Source organism: Fundulus heteroclitus, unplaced genomic scaffold, assembly GCF_011125445.2.
Source record: "Fundulus heteroclitus isolate FHET01 unplaced genomic scaffold, MU-UCD_Fhet_4.1 scaffold_68, whole genome shotgun sequence".
Lineage (NCBI taxonomy): Eukaryota > Metazoa > Chordata > Actinopteri > Cyprinodontiformes > Fundulidae > Fundulus > Fundulus heteroclitus.
The window spans coordinates 1,242,649-1,261,295 of record NW_023397121.1 but is presented as its reverse complement, the minus strand read 5'-3'; the positions used below and the strand labels follow the sequence as shown (position 1 = coordinate 1,261,295).

The 18,647-nt window shown below is 42.7% G+C and overlaps 1 protein-coding gene across 1 annotated transcript; it reads right to left on the bottom strand.

The window, feature by feature from the left end:
* Positions 1-1,071: 1,071 nt before the first annotated feature.
* Positions 1,072-8,132, bottom strand: LOC118561592. Its single transcript, XM_036133749.1, has 3 exons — positions 7,818-8,132; positions 5,482-7,675; positions 1,072-3,960 (listed from the first exon to the last, which is right to left on the bottom strand). The coding sequence occupies exons 2-3, from the start codon at positions 7,468-7,470 to the stop codon at positions 1,705-1,707; spliced, it is 4,245 nt and encodes a 1,414-aa protein (XP_035989642.1). The 5' UTR covers positions 7,471-7,675; positions 7,818-8,132; the 3' UTR covers positions 1,072-1,704.
* Between the last annotated feature and the right edge of the window lie 10,515 nt (positions 8,133-18,647).

The following is an 18,647-nucleotide window of genomic DNA, read 5'->3' as shown; positions in this document are numbered from 1 at the left end:
TCTGATTGGTTGGCAGCGAAAGACCAAGGAGAAACCGGAGAAATAAGTCCAGGTGTCCATTTGGACTCTTTAGAGCTATGTTCACAGCACTCTGATGCAAATTTGTCAAAGCTGATTTCTTTTGTACAGTCTCAGGTTCCTCAAACACATTGACTCCAGAGTTGATGAAGGTCAGATGGACATGAAGAGCAGCCAGGAACTCCTGAACACTCAGATGGACAAAGCAGAACACCTTGTCCTGGTACAGCCCTCTCTCCTCTCTAAAGATCTGGGTGAACACTCCTGAGTACACTGAGGCTGCTCTGATGTCGATGCCACACTCTGTCAGGTCTGATTCATAGAAGATCAGGTTTCCTTTCTGCAGCTGATCAAAAGCCAGTTTTCCCAGAGACTCAATCATCTTCCTGCTCTCTGGACTCCAGGGTGGATCTGTTGCAGCTCCTCCATCATACTTGACCTTCTTCACTTTGGTCTGAACCACCAGGAAGTGGATGTACATCTCAGTCAGGGTCTTGGGCAGCTCTCCTCCCTCTCTGGTCTCCAACACATCCTCCAGAACCGTTGCAGTGATCCAGCAGAAGAATGGGATGTGGCACATGATGTGGAGGCTTCTTGATGTCTTCATGTGGGAGACAATCTTATTGACTTGACTCTTGTCTCTGAATCTCTTCCTGAAGTACTCCTCCTTCTGTGGGTCGTTGAACCCTCTGATCTCTGTCACCATGCCAACACACTCAGGAGGGATCTGATTGGCTGCTGCAGGTCGTGTGGTTATCCAGAGGAGAGCAGAGGGAACCAGTTTCCCCCTGATGAGGTTTGTCAGCAGAACATCCACTGAGGTGGACTCTGTAGGATCAGTCAGGATCTCCTGGTTCTGGAAGTCCAGAGGAAGTCGACTCTCATCCAGACCATCAAAGATGAACAGAACCTGGAAGTGTTCAAAGCTGCAGATTCCTTTGGTTTCAGTAAAGAAGTGATGAACAAGGTCCACTGTGCTGTCCTCACACCACGTGCCTATGTGCTGCTAGACAGCCAGCGAACAATTAAAGAAAAAAGTTCCCCACACAAGGCTTTCTTTTCTTGTGTTCTCGGAAGAACCTTTATTCACCAATCCGGTTGAATATTTCTTAATTTATCTTGTAACTGAAATATACAGAAGAGAAAAAAGTAATTGACCAATAGCTTAGCTTTAGCACAACTATGACAATGAGACATTTGTTTTTTAGTCTTTTACAAAGTACTTCCAAACCATGTTTAAGTGCTTTCAGAGCAAAGCAATACTTACAAAGACGAATGTTTCCCAAAGCAGAAGCGCGAAGAACAAATCTACAATCCAACACGAGCAGTTTCATGAGCACGTTATCCCAGAGAAAAAATACGTCAAAGATTTTGTCAAAGTGAGAGCACTCACTACCTCACATAAATAACAAACACATTTAACAGAGAAGAGATGTCTCACTCGGATTAAATGTAAACCACAAACTGTTATAACGGTTTTTACCCTGGATTTCTTCAAACTAATTTTTAACTATGAACTTATTTAATATCTTATTTATGTAATTTATTCATGGTATGAATTTCTTACTGTCTTAACAAAAGACAGAACACTCCCCGCTTGATATAATCACATTATATCACAACAACCATCATAACATAGTCACACACAAAAATAACAACACTCGGATGTTGAGGAACAAATGATGATTACTCAGTTTCAGAAAGCAAAACAATAACTTCAGAAACTGGTCTTAAGAACACCTTTACAGTCCCGTTTTGTACAACCTTCACTTCCACTTTGCGGACCTTCATGTCCCTGCTGGGAAAGGTTTGTATTATTAGTCCCATAGGCCATTCATTCCTGCTGGCCTGAGGATCTTTCAGCAGGACTACATCTCCTTCTCTAACATTGGGTCTGTTTTCAGTCCATTTTGAGCGACTTTGCAAGGTGGGCAAATATTGTCCTTTCCACCTTTTCCAAAAAGTATCAGCAAGGTGCTGAACATGTTTCCACTGTTTCCCAAACAACTGTCCTGTGGAGAAGTTCCCAGATGGTGCAGAAACAGCACTCACCTTCTGTGTAATTAGCATTGCTGGGGTGAGTACTACAGGACAATCAGGGTCTGTGGAGATGGGAACCAGTGGCCTTCCATTAATAATTGCCGTCACCTCAGCCATAAAGGTGCTTAAGACTTCATGAGTGAGACGTGTTGATTCAGTTTGTGACAACATTGTGTCCAGAATGCGCCTGGCAATCCCTATGAGGCGCTCCCACGAACCTCCCATATGCGACGCATGGGGAGGGTTGAAAATCCAACTGCAACCTCTTCCTTGCAGGTACTTCCCTACACCTGAGTTTTCTTTTTCCAGGTCCAACTCTTTACAAGCCCCTGTAAAGTTTGTGCCTCTGTCCGAGCGTAGCATCTTGGCTGGGCCACGAATAGCGAAGAACCTTCTCAGTGCATTTATAAAACTATCAGTAGACATAGTCTCTATCAGCTCGATGTGCACGGCTCTGGTTGACATGCACGTGAACAACACAGCCCAACGTTTACTTTGAGAGCAACCACCTCTTGTCCGACGAGTCACAATTGTCCATGGTCCAAACACATCTAGACCGACAGAGGTAAAAGGTGGTTCAGGAATGAGTCGGTCAGCAGGCAAATCTGCCATTTTCTGAACCTGCATTTTTCCTCGCAACTTTCGACATGTAACACACTTATGAATGACCGAAGATACAAGGCGCTTCGCTCCAACAATCCAAAACCCAGCACCCCGGATAGCTCCCTCAGTTATGTGTCTCCCCTGATGAGACACTTGTTCATGAAAGTATCTTACTAGTAGTGTGGCGATATGACTGGAGGACGGGAAAATAAGAGGGTGCTTTTCGTTCTCAGTGAGATCAGCTGAGGAGAGACGTCCCCCTACTCGCAAGAGGTTGTCTTTGTCAACTAAAGGGTTGAGCTTTCTGAGCGTGTCAAGTTTCACATTTGCCTGTTTGACTTCTTTAAGGTTTCTAATTGTCTCCTCGTAGGCATCTTGCTGGACAGCCCGTATGATAACGACCGTGGCTTGTTTGAGTTCTTGGATGCTTGGAGTCTCCCTGAAACTGTTCCATCCACTTTTCTTTTGTTTAAAAGATGAGACGATATGAATGAGTCTGGCTAATACTCTGCACAATCTGGTCCAGCTGGAGAACCTCTCAAAACGCTGAGAGCCAAGATGTGACCCTAAAACTGTAGTTTTTAGTGCTTTCACTTCTGCACGTATCTCTTTGTCTTTCTCAGGTTCAATGAGCGTGAAAGAACCAATGTTGGGTTGTTCTGAATTTGTGTCATGATACAAAAATGGTGGGCCTGAGAACCAGGAAGTGTTCTGCAGTTCAGCTGCTGGGATAAACCTAGTGGCTTGGTCGGCTGGGTTCAACTCGGTTGGTACGTAATGCCATTGGTTTGGTTGTGTGGACGCTCTGATACGTGTAACCCTGTTGGCAACATACATGTAGAATCGCTTGGAAGTGTTGTGTATATATCCTAACACAATCTTACTGTCTGTGTAGAACTTCACACAGTCTACTTTGATGTCTAGCTCTTCCCTAATGAGCTCAAACATTTCCACGGCAAGCACAGCAGCACAAAGTTCTAGGCGCGGTACTGTGTGTGCGGGACGGGGTGCAAGTTTAGACTTTCCCATTATAAAGCCGACATGGCACTGTCCTTCATCGCTAGCTGTTCGCAGATAAGCTACTGCCCCTATAGCCACAGTAGAAGCATCAGAGAAAATGCAAAGCTCTTTTAGCTTAGCTGTGCTTAAAGTACCTGAGCTGTAACACCTTGGTATTTGGAGATTTTCAAGGGCTTTCAATGAGTTTTTCCATGCATCCCACATTTCATGTTTTATGGGGTTTAGCGGTTCATCCCAGTCCCTAACTTCGGATGAAAGCTCCCTCAGTAATGCTTTGCCCTGCATTATGACAGGAGCAACCAGGCCCAAGGGGTCATAGAGACTATTTACCACTGACAGTAGGCCCCTACGTGTGAATGGTTTGGTCGCAACTGATACACGGTAAGTGAAGCTATCAGCTTGTAGGTTCCAGCAGAGTCCTAAGGTTCTCTGAATTGGGAGGGGATCTACTCCTAGATCTAAATGTTTCAAGTCCTTTGCACGATCCTCGGAAGGGAAGGCTTCCATGACTTGACTGCAGTTTGACGCTATCTTATGAAGGCGTAGGTTTGATTCCGCCAACATGTTTTGAGTTCTCTTAAGCAGATCGATTGCATCTTGAGATGTGGCAACCGATGTGAGACCATCATCGACATAAAACTGACGCTCAACAAACTGACGCGCATCAGAGCCATGTTCTCGTTCACCCTCTTGTGCTGCTCGTCTCATGCAGTAAATCGCAACAGCAGGGGACGGGCTATTTCCAAATACGTGAACTTTCATTCGGAACTCGACTATGTTTTTTGTAATGTCGTTGTCCTCAAACCACAAATAGCGCAAATAATCTCTGTGGTCTTCTCGAACAACAAAGCAGTAAAACATTTGCTCCACATCGGCTGTCAGGGCTATTGGCTCTTTACGAAACCGTAGCAGAACTCCTAACAAAGAGTTGTTCAAATCGGGTCCACTGAGAAGCACTTGGTTAAGGGACACCCTGTCACACTCTGCACTCGAGTCAAACACTACCCGGATTTGTTCTGGCTTCTGAGGATGGTATACGCCAAATGTGGGCAGATACCAGAGTTCCTTATCTATTGTGACAGGTGGAGCTAGTTCAGCTTGGCCGTTGTCCAACATTTTCTGCATAAACTGGACATAGTGAGCCTTCATCTCTGTTTTTTTTATCAATGTCTTTTTCAGCGAGGAGAGACGTTTTAGAGCTTGTTCTCTATTATTTGGGAGTTTCTTCCTCTCAGAACGAAAGGGTAAAGGTGCAACCCAACTGTTCTCTTCGTTTTGGTAGACTTCCTTGTCCATCACCATTAGGAAATCTTTGTCTTCGATCGACATAGCTCGTGTATCATCACGCTCAGATCTAACAAACACAGTGTGTCCTAAATCATCTGTGTCACAGAAAGCATCTAACACAACCCCATAATTCTCTTTAACATGAATTATGTTCGGGCAAGGCTGAAAGTAGGATGCACGACCATTATCTAAGGTGTGTGTTTTGTAAACATTTACCTCTGGCTGACCGTGCGTTTTTCCCGAACACACCTCCCCCACAATTACCCAACCTAAGTCTAGTCTTTGGGCATAAGGAGCATTATTGGGCCCGTTGATTTGCTCCCGTACCTTATGGACCCTGAGAATGTCCCTACCCAAGAGTAAAAGGATGGGAGCCTGATGGTCAACAGGTTGGATCTTATCTGCAACTGGGCGAAGATGTGGGTGATGCTGCGCGATTTCAGGAGAAGGTATCTCAGTTCTGTCATCTGGAACAGAGTCACATTCTATTAATAGTGGTAGCTGTATGTTAACCTTTCCATCCAGAGATTCAAGGGAGAAGTTTACAGCTCTCCTTCCGGAAACCTGTACATTTCCTGCGCAAGTCTTTAACATATAAGGCTCAGGTCTGGCCCTGATATCAAAAAGGTTAAAAAACTCTGATTTAGCTAGTGACCTGTTGGACTGTTCATCTATCACAGCGTACATTTTAATGGCCTTCTCTTTCTGCCCAGCAGGGTATGCTTTAACTAAACATATCTTCGAACACGAACGCGAAAAATCACTTTGGCCACATATTTCTGTGCACTTTGAAACAACTGAAAGAGAGCCTGAAAGTAAACTTTCATTTTGCTCTTCATGTACAAAATTTTCCCGTTCAGCGCTCTCTGGAGCGGGAGGAGAACTTGGGTGCATTGCAGATAAGTGTTTCGAGCTATCGCACTCTGTGCACCTAACTGTTGCTTTGCAGTCTTTTGCAATATGTCTGACTGACCCACAGCACCTGTAGCAGATGTGATGCTCTTTCAGATATGCCTGCCTTTCCTCAATAGGTTTTTCTCTGAAAAGTTTACACTTTTTAAGTGGGTGTGGTTTTTTGTGGATCGGACACTGTCGATCCGGTTCCTCCAATGGTTTTAGACTACTTTGATTAGGCTCTGCTGTGATATCAGTTTTATGAGCTGACACAGTAGTTTTGCGGCTATATGGTCTCAGTTTTTCTGCATGAGATGGAACGTGGCTGTTTGGACTAGACATAAAGCTGGGATCGTTTCTCATTTTCGCCTGATGCTGAACAAACTGAGTAAAAACTGAGAAAGGGGGAAACGACACTCTATGGGTCTCTTTGTACTGCGTTCCTACAGATGTCCATTTTTCTTGTAAGTTAAAGGGTAGTTTCTCAACTATTTGTCTGACTCCTCGAGCTGTGTCCAGGTATGCTAGTCCTGGTAAAGCGCCATCTTGCTTAGCACACTGTAGCTCCATTAAGATGTCGCTAAGCTCTTGTAGTTTAACATTGTCTTTATTTGTTAGTTTTGGGAAGTCCTCCACCTTTTTTAAGAGTGCGTCCTCAATAACCTCAGGTGAGCCGTAGCACTCTTCAAGGCGCTGCCAGACCATCAAAGAACCTGCAGCTGGATTAAGGATGTGTACAGCGCGAATGCGTTTAGCCTGTTCGGATGATTTTGGACCCAAATACTTCGCTAACAAGTCTAATTCCTCCCTGGGCGACAGATTTAGCTCTTTGGTCGCATCCATAAACGAGGTTTTCCATGCCCAATAGTTTTCGGGTTTGTCGTCGAAATGCATGAGCCCTGTGCTTATTAGCTCTTTGCGGATGAGGTAGTTTGCAAAATCCTGAGCATTGTTTGTGCCACATGTATTTACTAATGGCTCCTGCTTAACTAGCCTGTTTCCTGATGGTGGGTTGGTTTGAGTGTTGGTTGTAACAGGATTGGTTACCTGTGCAATGTCTCGCATATATATTGCAGCGACATTTCTGTCAGGAGGGGGTACTGCCTTGTGCTGGTTATCTGGAAAGAATAAGTCACATTGTTGTTTAACATACTCACTGGTACGCTGCACATTGCTAAAGGGTTCAGCATCCACACAAAGTTCTTTGTGAAGCTCCCCGCTTTCATTCTCTGTTTCTTCATAAGCCGTGGCCTCTGCTTCGGCTGCCGCTATTGCTTTTTCGCACTGAAGGATATGCAGATGTGCATCCAATTCGGCTTTTTGTTTCATCATGCTGGCTTCCTTTTTGGCATAAACCAGTTGAGCTCTCGCTGCTTGAGCTTTGGCGTAGGCCCTTGCTGCAGAGGAACCCGTTGAAGATGAGGATGTCCGTTGAGACCTTCTCGTGGGTGCTCTGGAGACCTGCGACATGGTGTCCAATGGTTGAGACGGTTGCTGCGTCGTAGCTTCTTGAGTGGCATCTTCTGGCTGTTGGTCATCACCGGTAGCTTCCTGTTGCTGTTCAGCAGCGTAGTCTTTCAGATAATTTCTTCCTGACCGAAGACTCATGTTGATGGATGTTGCTCTGTATGCTTTAGCCCGCTGAGTAGTCGTCTTTTTACTGTGCTGTCCTCACACCACGTGCCTATGTGCTGCTAGACAGCCAGCGAACAATTAAAGAAAAAAGTTCCCCACACAAGGCTTTCTTTTCTTGTGTTCTCGGAAGAACCTTTATTCACCAATCCGGTTGAATATTTCTTAATTTATCTTGTAACTGAAATATACAGAAGAGAAAAAAGTAATTGACCAATAGCTTAGCTTTAGCACAACTATGACAATGAGACATTTGTTTTTTAGTCTTTTACAAAGTACTTCCAAACCATGTTTAAGTGCTTTCAGAGCAAAGCAATACTTACAAAGACGAATGTTTCCCAAAGCAGAAGCGCGAAGAACAAATCTACAATCCAACACGAGCAGTTTCATGAGCACGTTATCCCAGAGAAAAAATACGTCAAAGATTTTGTCAAAGTGAGAGCACTCACTACCTCACATAAATAACCAACACATTTAACAGAGAAGAGATGTCTCACTCGGATTAAATGTAAACCACAAACTGTTATAACGGTTTTTACCCTGGATTTCTTCAAACTAATTTTTAACTATGAACTTATTTAATATCTTATTTATGTAATTTATTCATGGTATGAATTTCTTACTGTCTTAACAAAAGACAGAACATCCACCAAGCTGAACTTTTTCTCTTTCAGCACATTCAGCTCTCTGAAGGTGAATGGAAATATGAAGTGGATGTTCTGGTGGGCTTTGTCTTCAGCCCAGTCCAGAGTGAACTTCTGGGTTAAGATTGTTTTCCCAATGCCAGCCACTCCCTTTGTCATCACTGTTCTGGTTGGTTGATCTCCTCCAGGTGGGACTTTAAAGATGTCTTCTAGTCTGATGGTTGTTTCTGGTCTGTGTGGTTTCCTGAATGCTGCTTCAATCTGTCTGACCTCATGTTCTTCATTGACCTCTCCAGTCCCTCCCTCTGTGATGTAGAGCTCTGTGTAGATCTGGTTCAGGAGGGTTGGACTTCCTGCTTTAGCGATGCCCTCAAACACACACTGGAACTTCTTCTTCAGACCATATTTAAGTTTATCTTGACATATTGATGGAGTTACTGGGACAAAACATAGGACGTTAAACTTAACACTTCAAAGTGATTTAATATTTTAAACATATAAACAAAGTACTGCATGTAGAACATCAAATAATTACCTGATTAGTTAAATAGTTTAGACAAGTTAGGATTATGGTAGAGGGTTATAGTGCAGAGTCAGTTTTATAGTTTGGAAAAAGTTGGGAGGTGCTGCTTTACAGAGACTCTGCCAGCAACAGCGTCTCTTCAGCAGGCTTCATTATCAGAAGGATGTGGAAGGTGCAGCAGGCAGTCAAACAGGCTGAAGCCAGGCTGAGGCATGGCATTTTGTTGGCTCAGTGACAGTTGGACAGGCTTCGTAACTACACAAGACCACAGTATGACAGAGCCCAGGGGAAAGAGATACAACAGATGGTCAAGGCAGAGATCTGGGTGAAGGTGAAAAATGAACGCTGCAGCAGGATCATGGATATTAACCAAGAGGGACACTGGATTAAATGTAATGCATGTAAACAAAAAAATCACCTGGTCCAACTTTTGGAAGTCAGAGACTACAAGACTAAAGTTTCTGATCAAGTTGGTGTCCTCCTAAGCTCATCCAGCTGCCATTACTGGGGGCTAGCAGAAACACTAATGGGTCCATTGTGCCCAGGACAAGGCTCATAAGCAAATGTCCTAAATTGCTGCCATAAAATCCTGGGAGAGGGGATGGTACACTTGGCTCATTGACTAGGCGCTGAAGTAGCTGACACCATCTGCATTAGAATCCAGCAAACATCAAGGCACAAAATCCCCTTTGTCAAGGCAGGTGAGAAACCTCAGGTGGCTTACAAGGTCTAGTGGGGGCTACTAGCCACAGCTCATGGCTGAAAGCTGAAATTAACCTGCAAGGCAGCTGAAGTTCCCAGAGCATACTGCAAGGAGGTAACTCAGGCCAGCCTTGTTTCAAACATCTGAATCCAACAGGCAAGTAGTCCTTCTAAAGCTAACAGTCCCCCGGGAAGACCCAAAGGGGGAAGCCCACAATTGTAAGAAGCTCTAATGCCTGTATCTGGTAGATGCCTGCATGGTGAGAGGCTGGAGGGCTTGCTGAGAGCCAACTGAGGGGGCTGCAGGGGTTTTCTAGGGCAGTCTACACCAGGCATTCATTGTTCTTGGCACCAGAGGGTTGCTACAAAGAAGAGCTACCAAAAAGTTCAACATGGCTGTAGATCATACCTGGAGTAGCAAGCTGCTTGGACATAAACCAGGGACTGAGCGGTTAGGTTGCCATAAAATAATTTAATGATAATTTAAGACCTAAAAGACCCAATGACCCTGAGTTCATCACTGACTGTATGTCCAAGCTGCATCATGATTTTATTCTCACGTATAAAGCCCTTAATAATCAAGCTCTGCTGGTGGTTCCTAGAGTCTCTAAAAGTAGAATGGGTGGCAGATCCTTTAGCTATCAGGCTCCTCTCCTGTGGAACCAACTCCCAATTTTGGTCCGTGAGGCAGACACCCCGTCTACTTTTAAGACTAATCTTAAAACTTTCCTTTGTGACAAAGCTTTTAGTCAGAGTGGCTCATGTTACCCTGAGCTATCTCTATAGTTATGCTGCTATAGGCTTAGGCTGCTGGAGGACATCAGGGTCTATTTCTCTCACTCGGCTGAGTTCTACTGTTCTCTAATTTTGTATTGTTTAATGTTATTTCATCTTTTAACTTTTTTCTCTTCATAGAAGGTACATCTGGTCTGGCGTTCTGTTAGTTATGACATCATCCAGGGGAGACAGATCACTATTACCATCTAACATAGAAAGTACTCCTGAATCAATGTGAGCTTCTGTGCTTTCTGTGTCTCTGCTCTGTCTTCTCTAACATAGAAAGTACTCCTGGGTCAATGTGAGCTTCTGTTCTTTCTGTGTCTCTGCTCTGTCTTCTCTACCATAGAAAGTACTCCTGGGTCAATGTGAGCTTCTGTGCTTTCTGTGTCTCTGCTCTGTCTTCTCTAAGCCCCAGTGGGTGGAGGCAGATGAGCGTTCACACTGAGCCTGGTTCTGGTTCTGCTGGAGGTTCTCCTCCCTGTTAAAGGGGAGTTTTCCTCTCCACTGTCGCTTCATGCATGCTCAGTATGAGGGATTGCTGCAAAGCCATCAACAATGCAGACGACTGTCCACTGTGGCTCTACGCTCTTTCAGGAGGAGTGAATGCTGCTTGGAGAGACTTGATGCAACCTGCTGGGTTTCCTTAGAGAGGAAACTTTCTCACCAACCTGGAGGATCTGATGGAGTCTGACTTTGGAAAGAGACTTGAGATGACATGTTTCATGAATTGGCGCCATATAAATAAAACTAAATTGAAATGAAATTTACCAAAACTAAAACAAATGAAGAAATAGTGAAGGAACATGCCTGTCCAAATTCTCAGTTATACGGGTCACAGCAACAGCAAACAGGCTTAGATCAGAGGCAGCAGGACTTCCTCCCAGTTCTCCTGAAGACGTTTCCTCACCTGTCCAGGTGTCTCTGTCAGTTCTGGAGGCTCTGATCTACCTGCAGGTGGAGCGCTGCTGTTTCTAAGGACATGGAGGTCCATCCTCCTAGAACCAGTCCAGGTCAGAACCAGTGACCCACCATCACTGTCCTGGTGGTCAGAAGCTGCTGCTTGGTGTGAGTGGAGGACTTGGCCTCCTGAACCATGATGAGATGCTGGTGTAATCTTTCTGGAACGTGTTGGAGGACCAAGCTGTAAACTCTGGGGAGAAGAAGCCCCATCCTCTCCCTCTGTTCACTGATGGCTTGGTTCTTTGGATCAAGTCCGTGGAAACAACAGTGCTCCACCTATAGGTTAATCAGAGCCTCCAGAACTGATAGACTCCTGGATAGGTGTGGAAACGTCTTCAGAAGAACTGAGAGAAAGTCCTGCTGCCTTTGATTTAAGCCTGTTTGCTCTTAAGAAACCAGGTCTTCTTACTGGTCTGCAGACGCTCAGCCAGCTCCTCCTGTTTCATCCTCTTCAACAAGAAAACCGTGATCTTCAATAATGCTCGTTTGCTGCTCCTCCTCTGCTCTTCATCCTCCCCCTCCAACACCTCCTCATCCTCCCACCGACTCTCTGAGCATTCTGGGTAATCTGGACTCAGAACCTTCTGGATCCTCTTCAGCTCCTTCTTCACAAAAGAGACCATGTTGTCCTCCAGCAGCTGGAACAGAACAATATATGAATGAGACCATGGAGCCAAACCTGAGGACCAGGTTGGACGGACATGGAGTCCTCTGGTCCACAAAGTCCAGCATGGAGTCGACTGAACAGAACCGATGGAAGACCAGCTGTTGTTCAGGTACAGACCATAAATATGGAGTCCAGCTGTGTCTGATGCTGCTGGGCTGACGAACCTCTGGGGACCTCTGGTCTCTGCTGGTCCTCCCTGTGGACCAATTAGAACCAGTTATTGTTCACATGGACCAGTCAGGACCAGTTAATGTCCTGTCTACTTTTAAGACTAGGCTTAAAACTTTTCTTTTTGACAAAAATTATAACTAGTGACTCATGTTACTCTCAGCTACCTTTATAGTTTTACTGCTATAGGCTTAGGTTACTGGAGTATATCAGGATCTAATTTTCTCACTATATTGAGTTCTACTGTTCTTCAATTATGCATTATGTGTTGTCATTTCTGCTTTAACTTTCTGTTCTCTCTCTTTTCTCTTCATAGTAGGTACACCTGGTCTGGCGTTCTGTTAACTGTGACATCATCCAGAGAAGACGGCTCACCTGCTACTACCATCTAATGTAGAACAGATTACTAGATCAATGTGTGCTTCTGTGCTTTTTTGTTTCTCTTGTTGTGTCTCTGTTCTGTCTTCTGTAACCCCAGTCGGTCGAGGCAGATGACCGTTCATACTGAGCCCGGTTCTGCCGGAGGTTTTTTTTTCCCGTTAATGGGTGGTTTTTCTTCCCACTGTCGCTTCATGCTTGCTCAGTATGAGGGATTGCAGCAAAGCCATGTACAATGCAGATGACTCTTCCTGTGGCTCTACGGTTCTCCAGGAGTGAATGCTGCTTGTCGGGACTTTGATGCAATCAACTGGTTTCCTTATATAGGACATTTTTGACCAATCTGTATAATCTGACCCAATCTGTATAATATGATTGAACTTGACTTTGTAAAGTGCCTTGAGATGACATGTTTCATGATTTGGCGCTATATAAATAAAATTGAATTGAATTGAATTGAATTAATGTTCACATAGACCAATCAAAACCAGTTAATGTTCACATGGACCAACCAGAACCAGTTAATGTTCACGTGGACCAATCAGAACCAGTTAATGTTCACATGGACCACTCAGAACCAGTTAATGTTCACATGGACCAATCAGAACCAGTTAATGTTCACATGGACCACTCAGAACCAGGTAATGTTCACATGGACCACTCAGGACCAGTTAATGTTCACATGGAACAATCAGAACCAATTAATGTTCACATGGACCAGTCAGAACCAGTTAATGTTCACATGGACCAATCAGATCCAGTTGATGTTCACATGGAACAATCAGAGCCAGTTAATGTTCACATGGACCAGTCAGAACCAGTTAATGTTCACATGGACCAGTCAGAACCAGGTAATGTTCACACGGACCAATCAGATCCAGTTGATGTTCACATGGAACAATCAGAACCAGTTAATGTTCACATAGACCAATCAGAACCAGGTAATGTTCACACGGACCAATCAGATCCAGTTGATGTTCACATGGAACAATCAGAACCAGTTAATGTTCACATAGACCAATCAGAACCAGTTAATGTTCACATGGACCAATCAGAACCAGTTAATGTTCACATGGAACAATCAGAACCAGTTAATGTTCACATGGACCAGTCAGGACCAGTTAATGTTCACATAGACCAGTCAGGACCAGTTAATGTTCAAATGGACCAATCAGAACCAGTTAATGTTCACATGGACCAATCAGAACCAGTTAATGTTCACATGGAACAATCAGAACCAGTTAATGTTCACATGGACCAATCAGGACCAGTTAATGTTCACATGGACCAATCAGAACCAGTTAATGTTCACATGGTGTCATGATGAAGGTCGGTGAACCGAAGCAGAGTCATAGATAGATTTCCAATTCAAAACAGTTGAAAACAATTAAGCTGAAACATCTGCTTTCAGATGTTTTACATCATGTTAAACTGAGAAACTGAAAAAAGCATCAAAATGTTTGGTTGACTTGATTTCTCTTTTTCTTGACTAAAGATGTTTTGCTTAACTTTGGGGATAAAGTGAAGGAAATATTTTAAATAAACAGCTTTAATGGACGAAGCAGTAACATAACCAGAACCTACAAGAGACAAAGGAACCGATCCAGGGCGGTTCTGGTCTGTCTCTGGGTTTCAGTGAATAAAAGACATGATGGGATTAAAGACTCTACATCATAAACTTCCCGAATTATTAAAAGCATTACACTGACTGAATAATTTAATGAGATCCCTGCTTCTGGAAGGTTAATTTAGTTCATTAAGTCTAAAAACATCCAGTTTAAAAATGATTTAAACCTTTTAATAAGTTATAAAATGTTTGTTTTTATTTCAAAAACTTAAAAATTAATTTGGACAGTTGTTGTAATGTCCTTCTCTGTCAGTGCTGGACTTCATCTGTTAATGTTTGCTGCTTTTATTTTGAAAATCTTCTCCTCTTAATGTTTTATCTGAAGTCACTTCAGGTGCGTATCGGATCTCCATTCTCCTGGGCTCAGAAGCAGAGGTTCTTCTTTGGACTGGTTGGTCTTCAGGGACAAACAACTGGCTTCGGGCTGGACTCCTGGTTTGAGACCAGAACCTGGACTTTGATGGACGCTGGGAGACACAAAGGAGGAATTCTTGTGAAGAAAGACTGTTTAGGTTGGAGTTAATTTTTTATGGGCTCTTTCCTGCATGATGTTCCGGTCTGGATCACAGTACCAGCCGGACCTCTGTGGACTGAATTCTGTTCCATTATTGTTCAAAGCAAAGAACACATTAAAGAACACGTTTAAATCAAAATTTGAAAAAAAAAAAAAAGGGAAAAGAGCAATTTGGAAATTAAATTTTGAAAACTTTCAAATGTAAAAAAAGGTTTTGTGAGTAACTTCGGTGTTTTCTCAGACTGGTTGCTCCTAAATGACAAACAGCTGCGTTCAGGTCGAAGGATGGCATCTGGTTCTGGGTCAGAGAGACGGATTCTGGAGAACAGGCAGAAAAACAAATGTGAATTAATAAACAAATATGGTCAAATTAGTCAATTTGACGTTGATAAATTAGTCTTTTAATGTATAGGAACCAACAAACATCTTTTGTTGCTTTCTGCCTTTTTTATTTTAATATCAAACATCAAATTGGTTACTTTAAAAAGAGTTTTGCAAATTAAAAACGGATCTATATAATTCCATATTAAATATTGTTATTGACTATAAGTAGAGAACAAGTGATTATATTTAAGAATAACCAGGCTTCTTCCAGGTTGTCCCGGTTTGCCTTTTTCCCTGAATTTTGCTGGATAACTGATAAATTCCCACATGTAACTCGTATATGGACTGAAATGCAACACAACCTAATCTAGGCAGTACTAGAACAGCAACAATGAATAAAAGTAATTTTCCTTCCCAGCCCTACATTGACTCACCGCTTATTCTGAGAAAGTCTGCTCTTAAATAACCCCGGTGGACTCATGGCGGCTCCTCATGGACTCAACATCCTGGGAAGCAGCTGAGGAGAAAACCCGGCAGAACAGAACCCGGTTCTGGTGGAATAAAAGCAGCAATGAGGCGGATCAGATGGAGTTCATTTGGAGGAAAACCTTTCATACTAGACGATAACTGCAGACTTTCTGCTGAATAGTTGCTGGATTAAAAGCTTTCCCCTCATTGGCTCCTAAATGCCGATTAAAAACTGAACGGAGCCTAACTGAGCCTGTGCTTGGCTCTCAGTGTGATAAAGCCAGTAAATAGAGCTGTAATCAGCTGGGACTAAGCCGTCTTATCAGCAGAACCGGACTTTGAGGTGTGAACATCCTGGTGAACACATGAACCACGTCTGTCAGCCCCCTGTTCTCGTTAGTTTGGCCTCCTTAGGTGTGCTGCTGGGTTTGCTCAGAAAATGTCTTAAGCAACCTGTCCTGATAATTAGCTGGAGCTGACATGCCAGGAGCCGTGAGTCGGTTCTGACGACCTGAGCGGAACGTGTCGAGCTGTTCCACCGTCCTGAACGGCAGCAGAGGAACCTCAGAGTTCTGCTTTCCTCTCCTGTTTCAGTCAAACCTCATCCAACCCTGCTCAGGTGAAGCACAGAGGGCGGATCCCAGATCTGCAGTGATTCACCTCCCAGTGTTCCTCTGACACAGAAGCACCACCCTTGGCTGAATCATCCAGCCTGTAGTGACCAGAATCAGCCAGATGGTTCCTCTGTGACCCCCCCACACAGGAAAACTGCTTCTTTCTCCAGCAGCAACCAGTCCAACGTCTTTCAGCTCAGCTAAACACCCAGCGTGTCGTTTAGGTTCCCATTTTCTGACCTTTGGCCATCATTAAAGCAGAACATTACATGTATGGATACAGATAAGAGACATTGTGGTGAAAACCATCCTGTTTCTATCCGGAAACTGAAGCTTCTGCTGTCTATGGACCAGATAGTTGTCAATACTTGTTGTTTCTGGTGTTTGCTGCTCTAGAGTCTGAAACAGTTCAGACAGGAAAGTTCAGAGGAATGAAAGTATGAACAAACAAACTTACTGCGTAGAAGTCGTCTGAGTACGGAGCTGCTTTCTGTTTCTCAGCTCCGCCCATCTGCTGCTTTAAACAAACCAGTTCCTCTGCCAGCAGCTAGTTCTGAGCTGAAGGAACGTTGGTATCTCTCTGCTTGATCTGGTGGTTTAGTTTATTAATTCAGTTCTGAGCATACAAACCTTTTGCCAAAATTTCTTGTTTCATATTGGAAAAAGAATCCTCTGGCTTCTCTTTAATCAAATGTCCTCAAGTTAATCAGTTTTTTCTTATTTAGAGCATTTTTCAGGCACATTGCGTGGAACAAAGTATTTTATGTTGAAAAGTTAATAGAATTTCAAGAAAACTTAGACAAAAACTCAAAATACAAAAGTACAAAACTGTGCCATTTAAAACCAAAACTATTGCTCCCACCATAATATGCTCCAAATAAACCTGAGGGATTGACCACAGCAACACGATAACCCCAAAATAATAATAATAACCACAGAAACATAATAATAACCACAGCAATGCAAAGATAACAGAAAAATAATATTAACAGCAATAATAATAATAATAATCACAGAAACGTAATAATAACCACAGCAATGCAAAGATAACAACAAAATAATATTAACAGCAATAATAATAATAATAATCACAGAAACATAATAATAACCACATCAATGCAAAAATAACAGCAAAATAATAATAATAACCACAGAAACATAATAATAACCACAGCAATGCAAAGATAACAGAAAAATAATATTAACAGCAATAATAATAATAATAATCACAGAAACATAATAATAACCACAGCAATGCAAAGATAACAGAAAAATAATATTAACAGCAATAATAATAATAATAATCACAGAAACGTAATAACCACATCAATGCAAAGATAACAGCAATAATAATAATAATAATCACAGAAACGTAATAATAACCACAGCAATGCAAAGATAACCACAAAATAATAATAATAACCACAGAAACATAATAATAACCACAGAAACATAATAATAACCACAGCAATGCAAAGATAACAGAAAAATAATATTAACAGCAATAATAATAATAATAATCACAGAAACATAATAATAACCACAGCAATGCAAAGATAACAGAAAAATAATATTAACAGCAATAATAATAATAATCACAGAAACGTAATAACCACATCAATGCAAAGATAACAGCAATAATAATAATAATAATCACAGAAACGTAATAATAACCACAGCAATGCAAAGATAACCACAAAATAATAATAATAACCACAGAAACATAATAACCGCATCAATGCAAAGATAACAGCAATAATAATAATAATAATCACAGAAACATAATAATAACCACAGCAATGCAAAGATAACAGCAATAATAATAATAATAATCACAGAAACATAATAATAACCACAGCAATGCAAAGATAACAGCAATAATAATAATAATAATCACAGAAACATAATAATAACCACATCTATGCATAGATAACAGCAAAATAATAATAATAACCACAGAAACATAATAATAACCACATCTATGCAAAGATAACAACAAAATAATATTAACAGCAATAATAATAATAATATTCACAGAAACATAATAATAACCACATCAATGCAAAGATAACAGCAATAATAATAATAATAATCACAGAAACGTAATAATAACCACATCAATGCAAAGATAACAACAGCAAAGTAAGAATAACAGCAAAACAATGATAACCTCCAGAGTCTTGGAGGCTGGACAGGCAGCGCTAACCTTGAAGGTTCACCTGGCTGTGATCTCGGTGTGTCATCATAAGACTGATGAGCGACGGCTGGGCGACACAGTTCCTCAGGGGGCCTGGAGACCGTGTCCCCCCTGATGGAGGCAGCATGGGACTCCCCCAGTAGTCCTTAGGGCCTTGGGCAGGCCACCCTTTGAGCTTTCCTGCTGGCAGTGGCTTCAGCTAGGCAGGGGAGTGCTGCAGCCTGCCTGCGCTGGGTCTGCAGTGACATTATGGCCACCGTGGCCTTCCTCCCTACGGTGCCGCCCCAGGTCGTGTAAACACAGCGGCACACAGCCCCCCCCCCCGGTGCTGTCTGAGGGCCAGAGGGCGGCAGATGCTGCGGTGCCCGGTCCGGCGCTGCAGCTATACATCACATTTGTTTGCGTTAAACCTCCACACATCCACTTTTTTATCGCCACTGGCAGCATTCACAGAACCGCAGCTACAGCATAACTTCTGTTTATTTCCAACAATAACTACGAACAGACATAAAAACACAAGAGAGATAAATATACAGGAACAAGTTTATTTACTCCTACCCCCGAGTCCCAATTTACTTGAATAATAC

Excerpts from the sequence above, each read along its gene's own strand:
- LOC118561592 (XM_036133749.1), bottom strand. The coding sequence starts at position 7,470 with ATGAGTCTTCGGTCAGGAAGAAATTATCTGAAAGACTACGCTGCTGAA. Across the intron at positions 3,961-5,481 it reads TTGAATCTCTGGATGGAAAG|GGCAAAGCATTACTGAGGGA; the intron begins GTTAACATACAG and ends GTCATAATGCAG.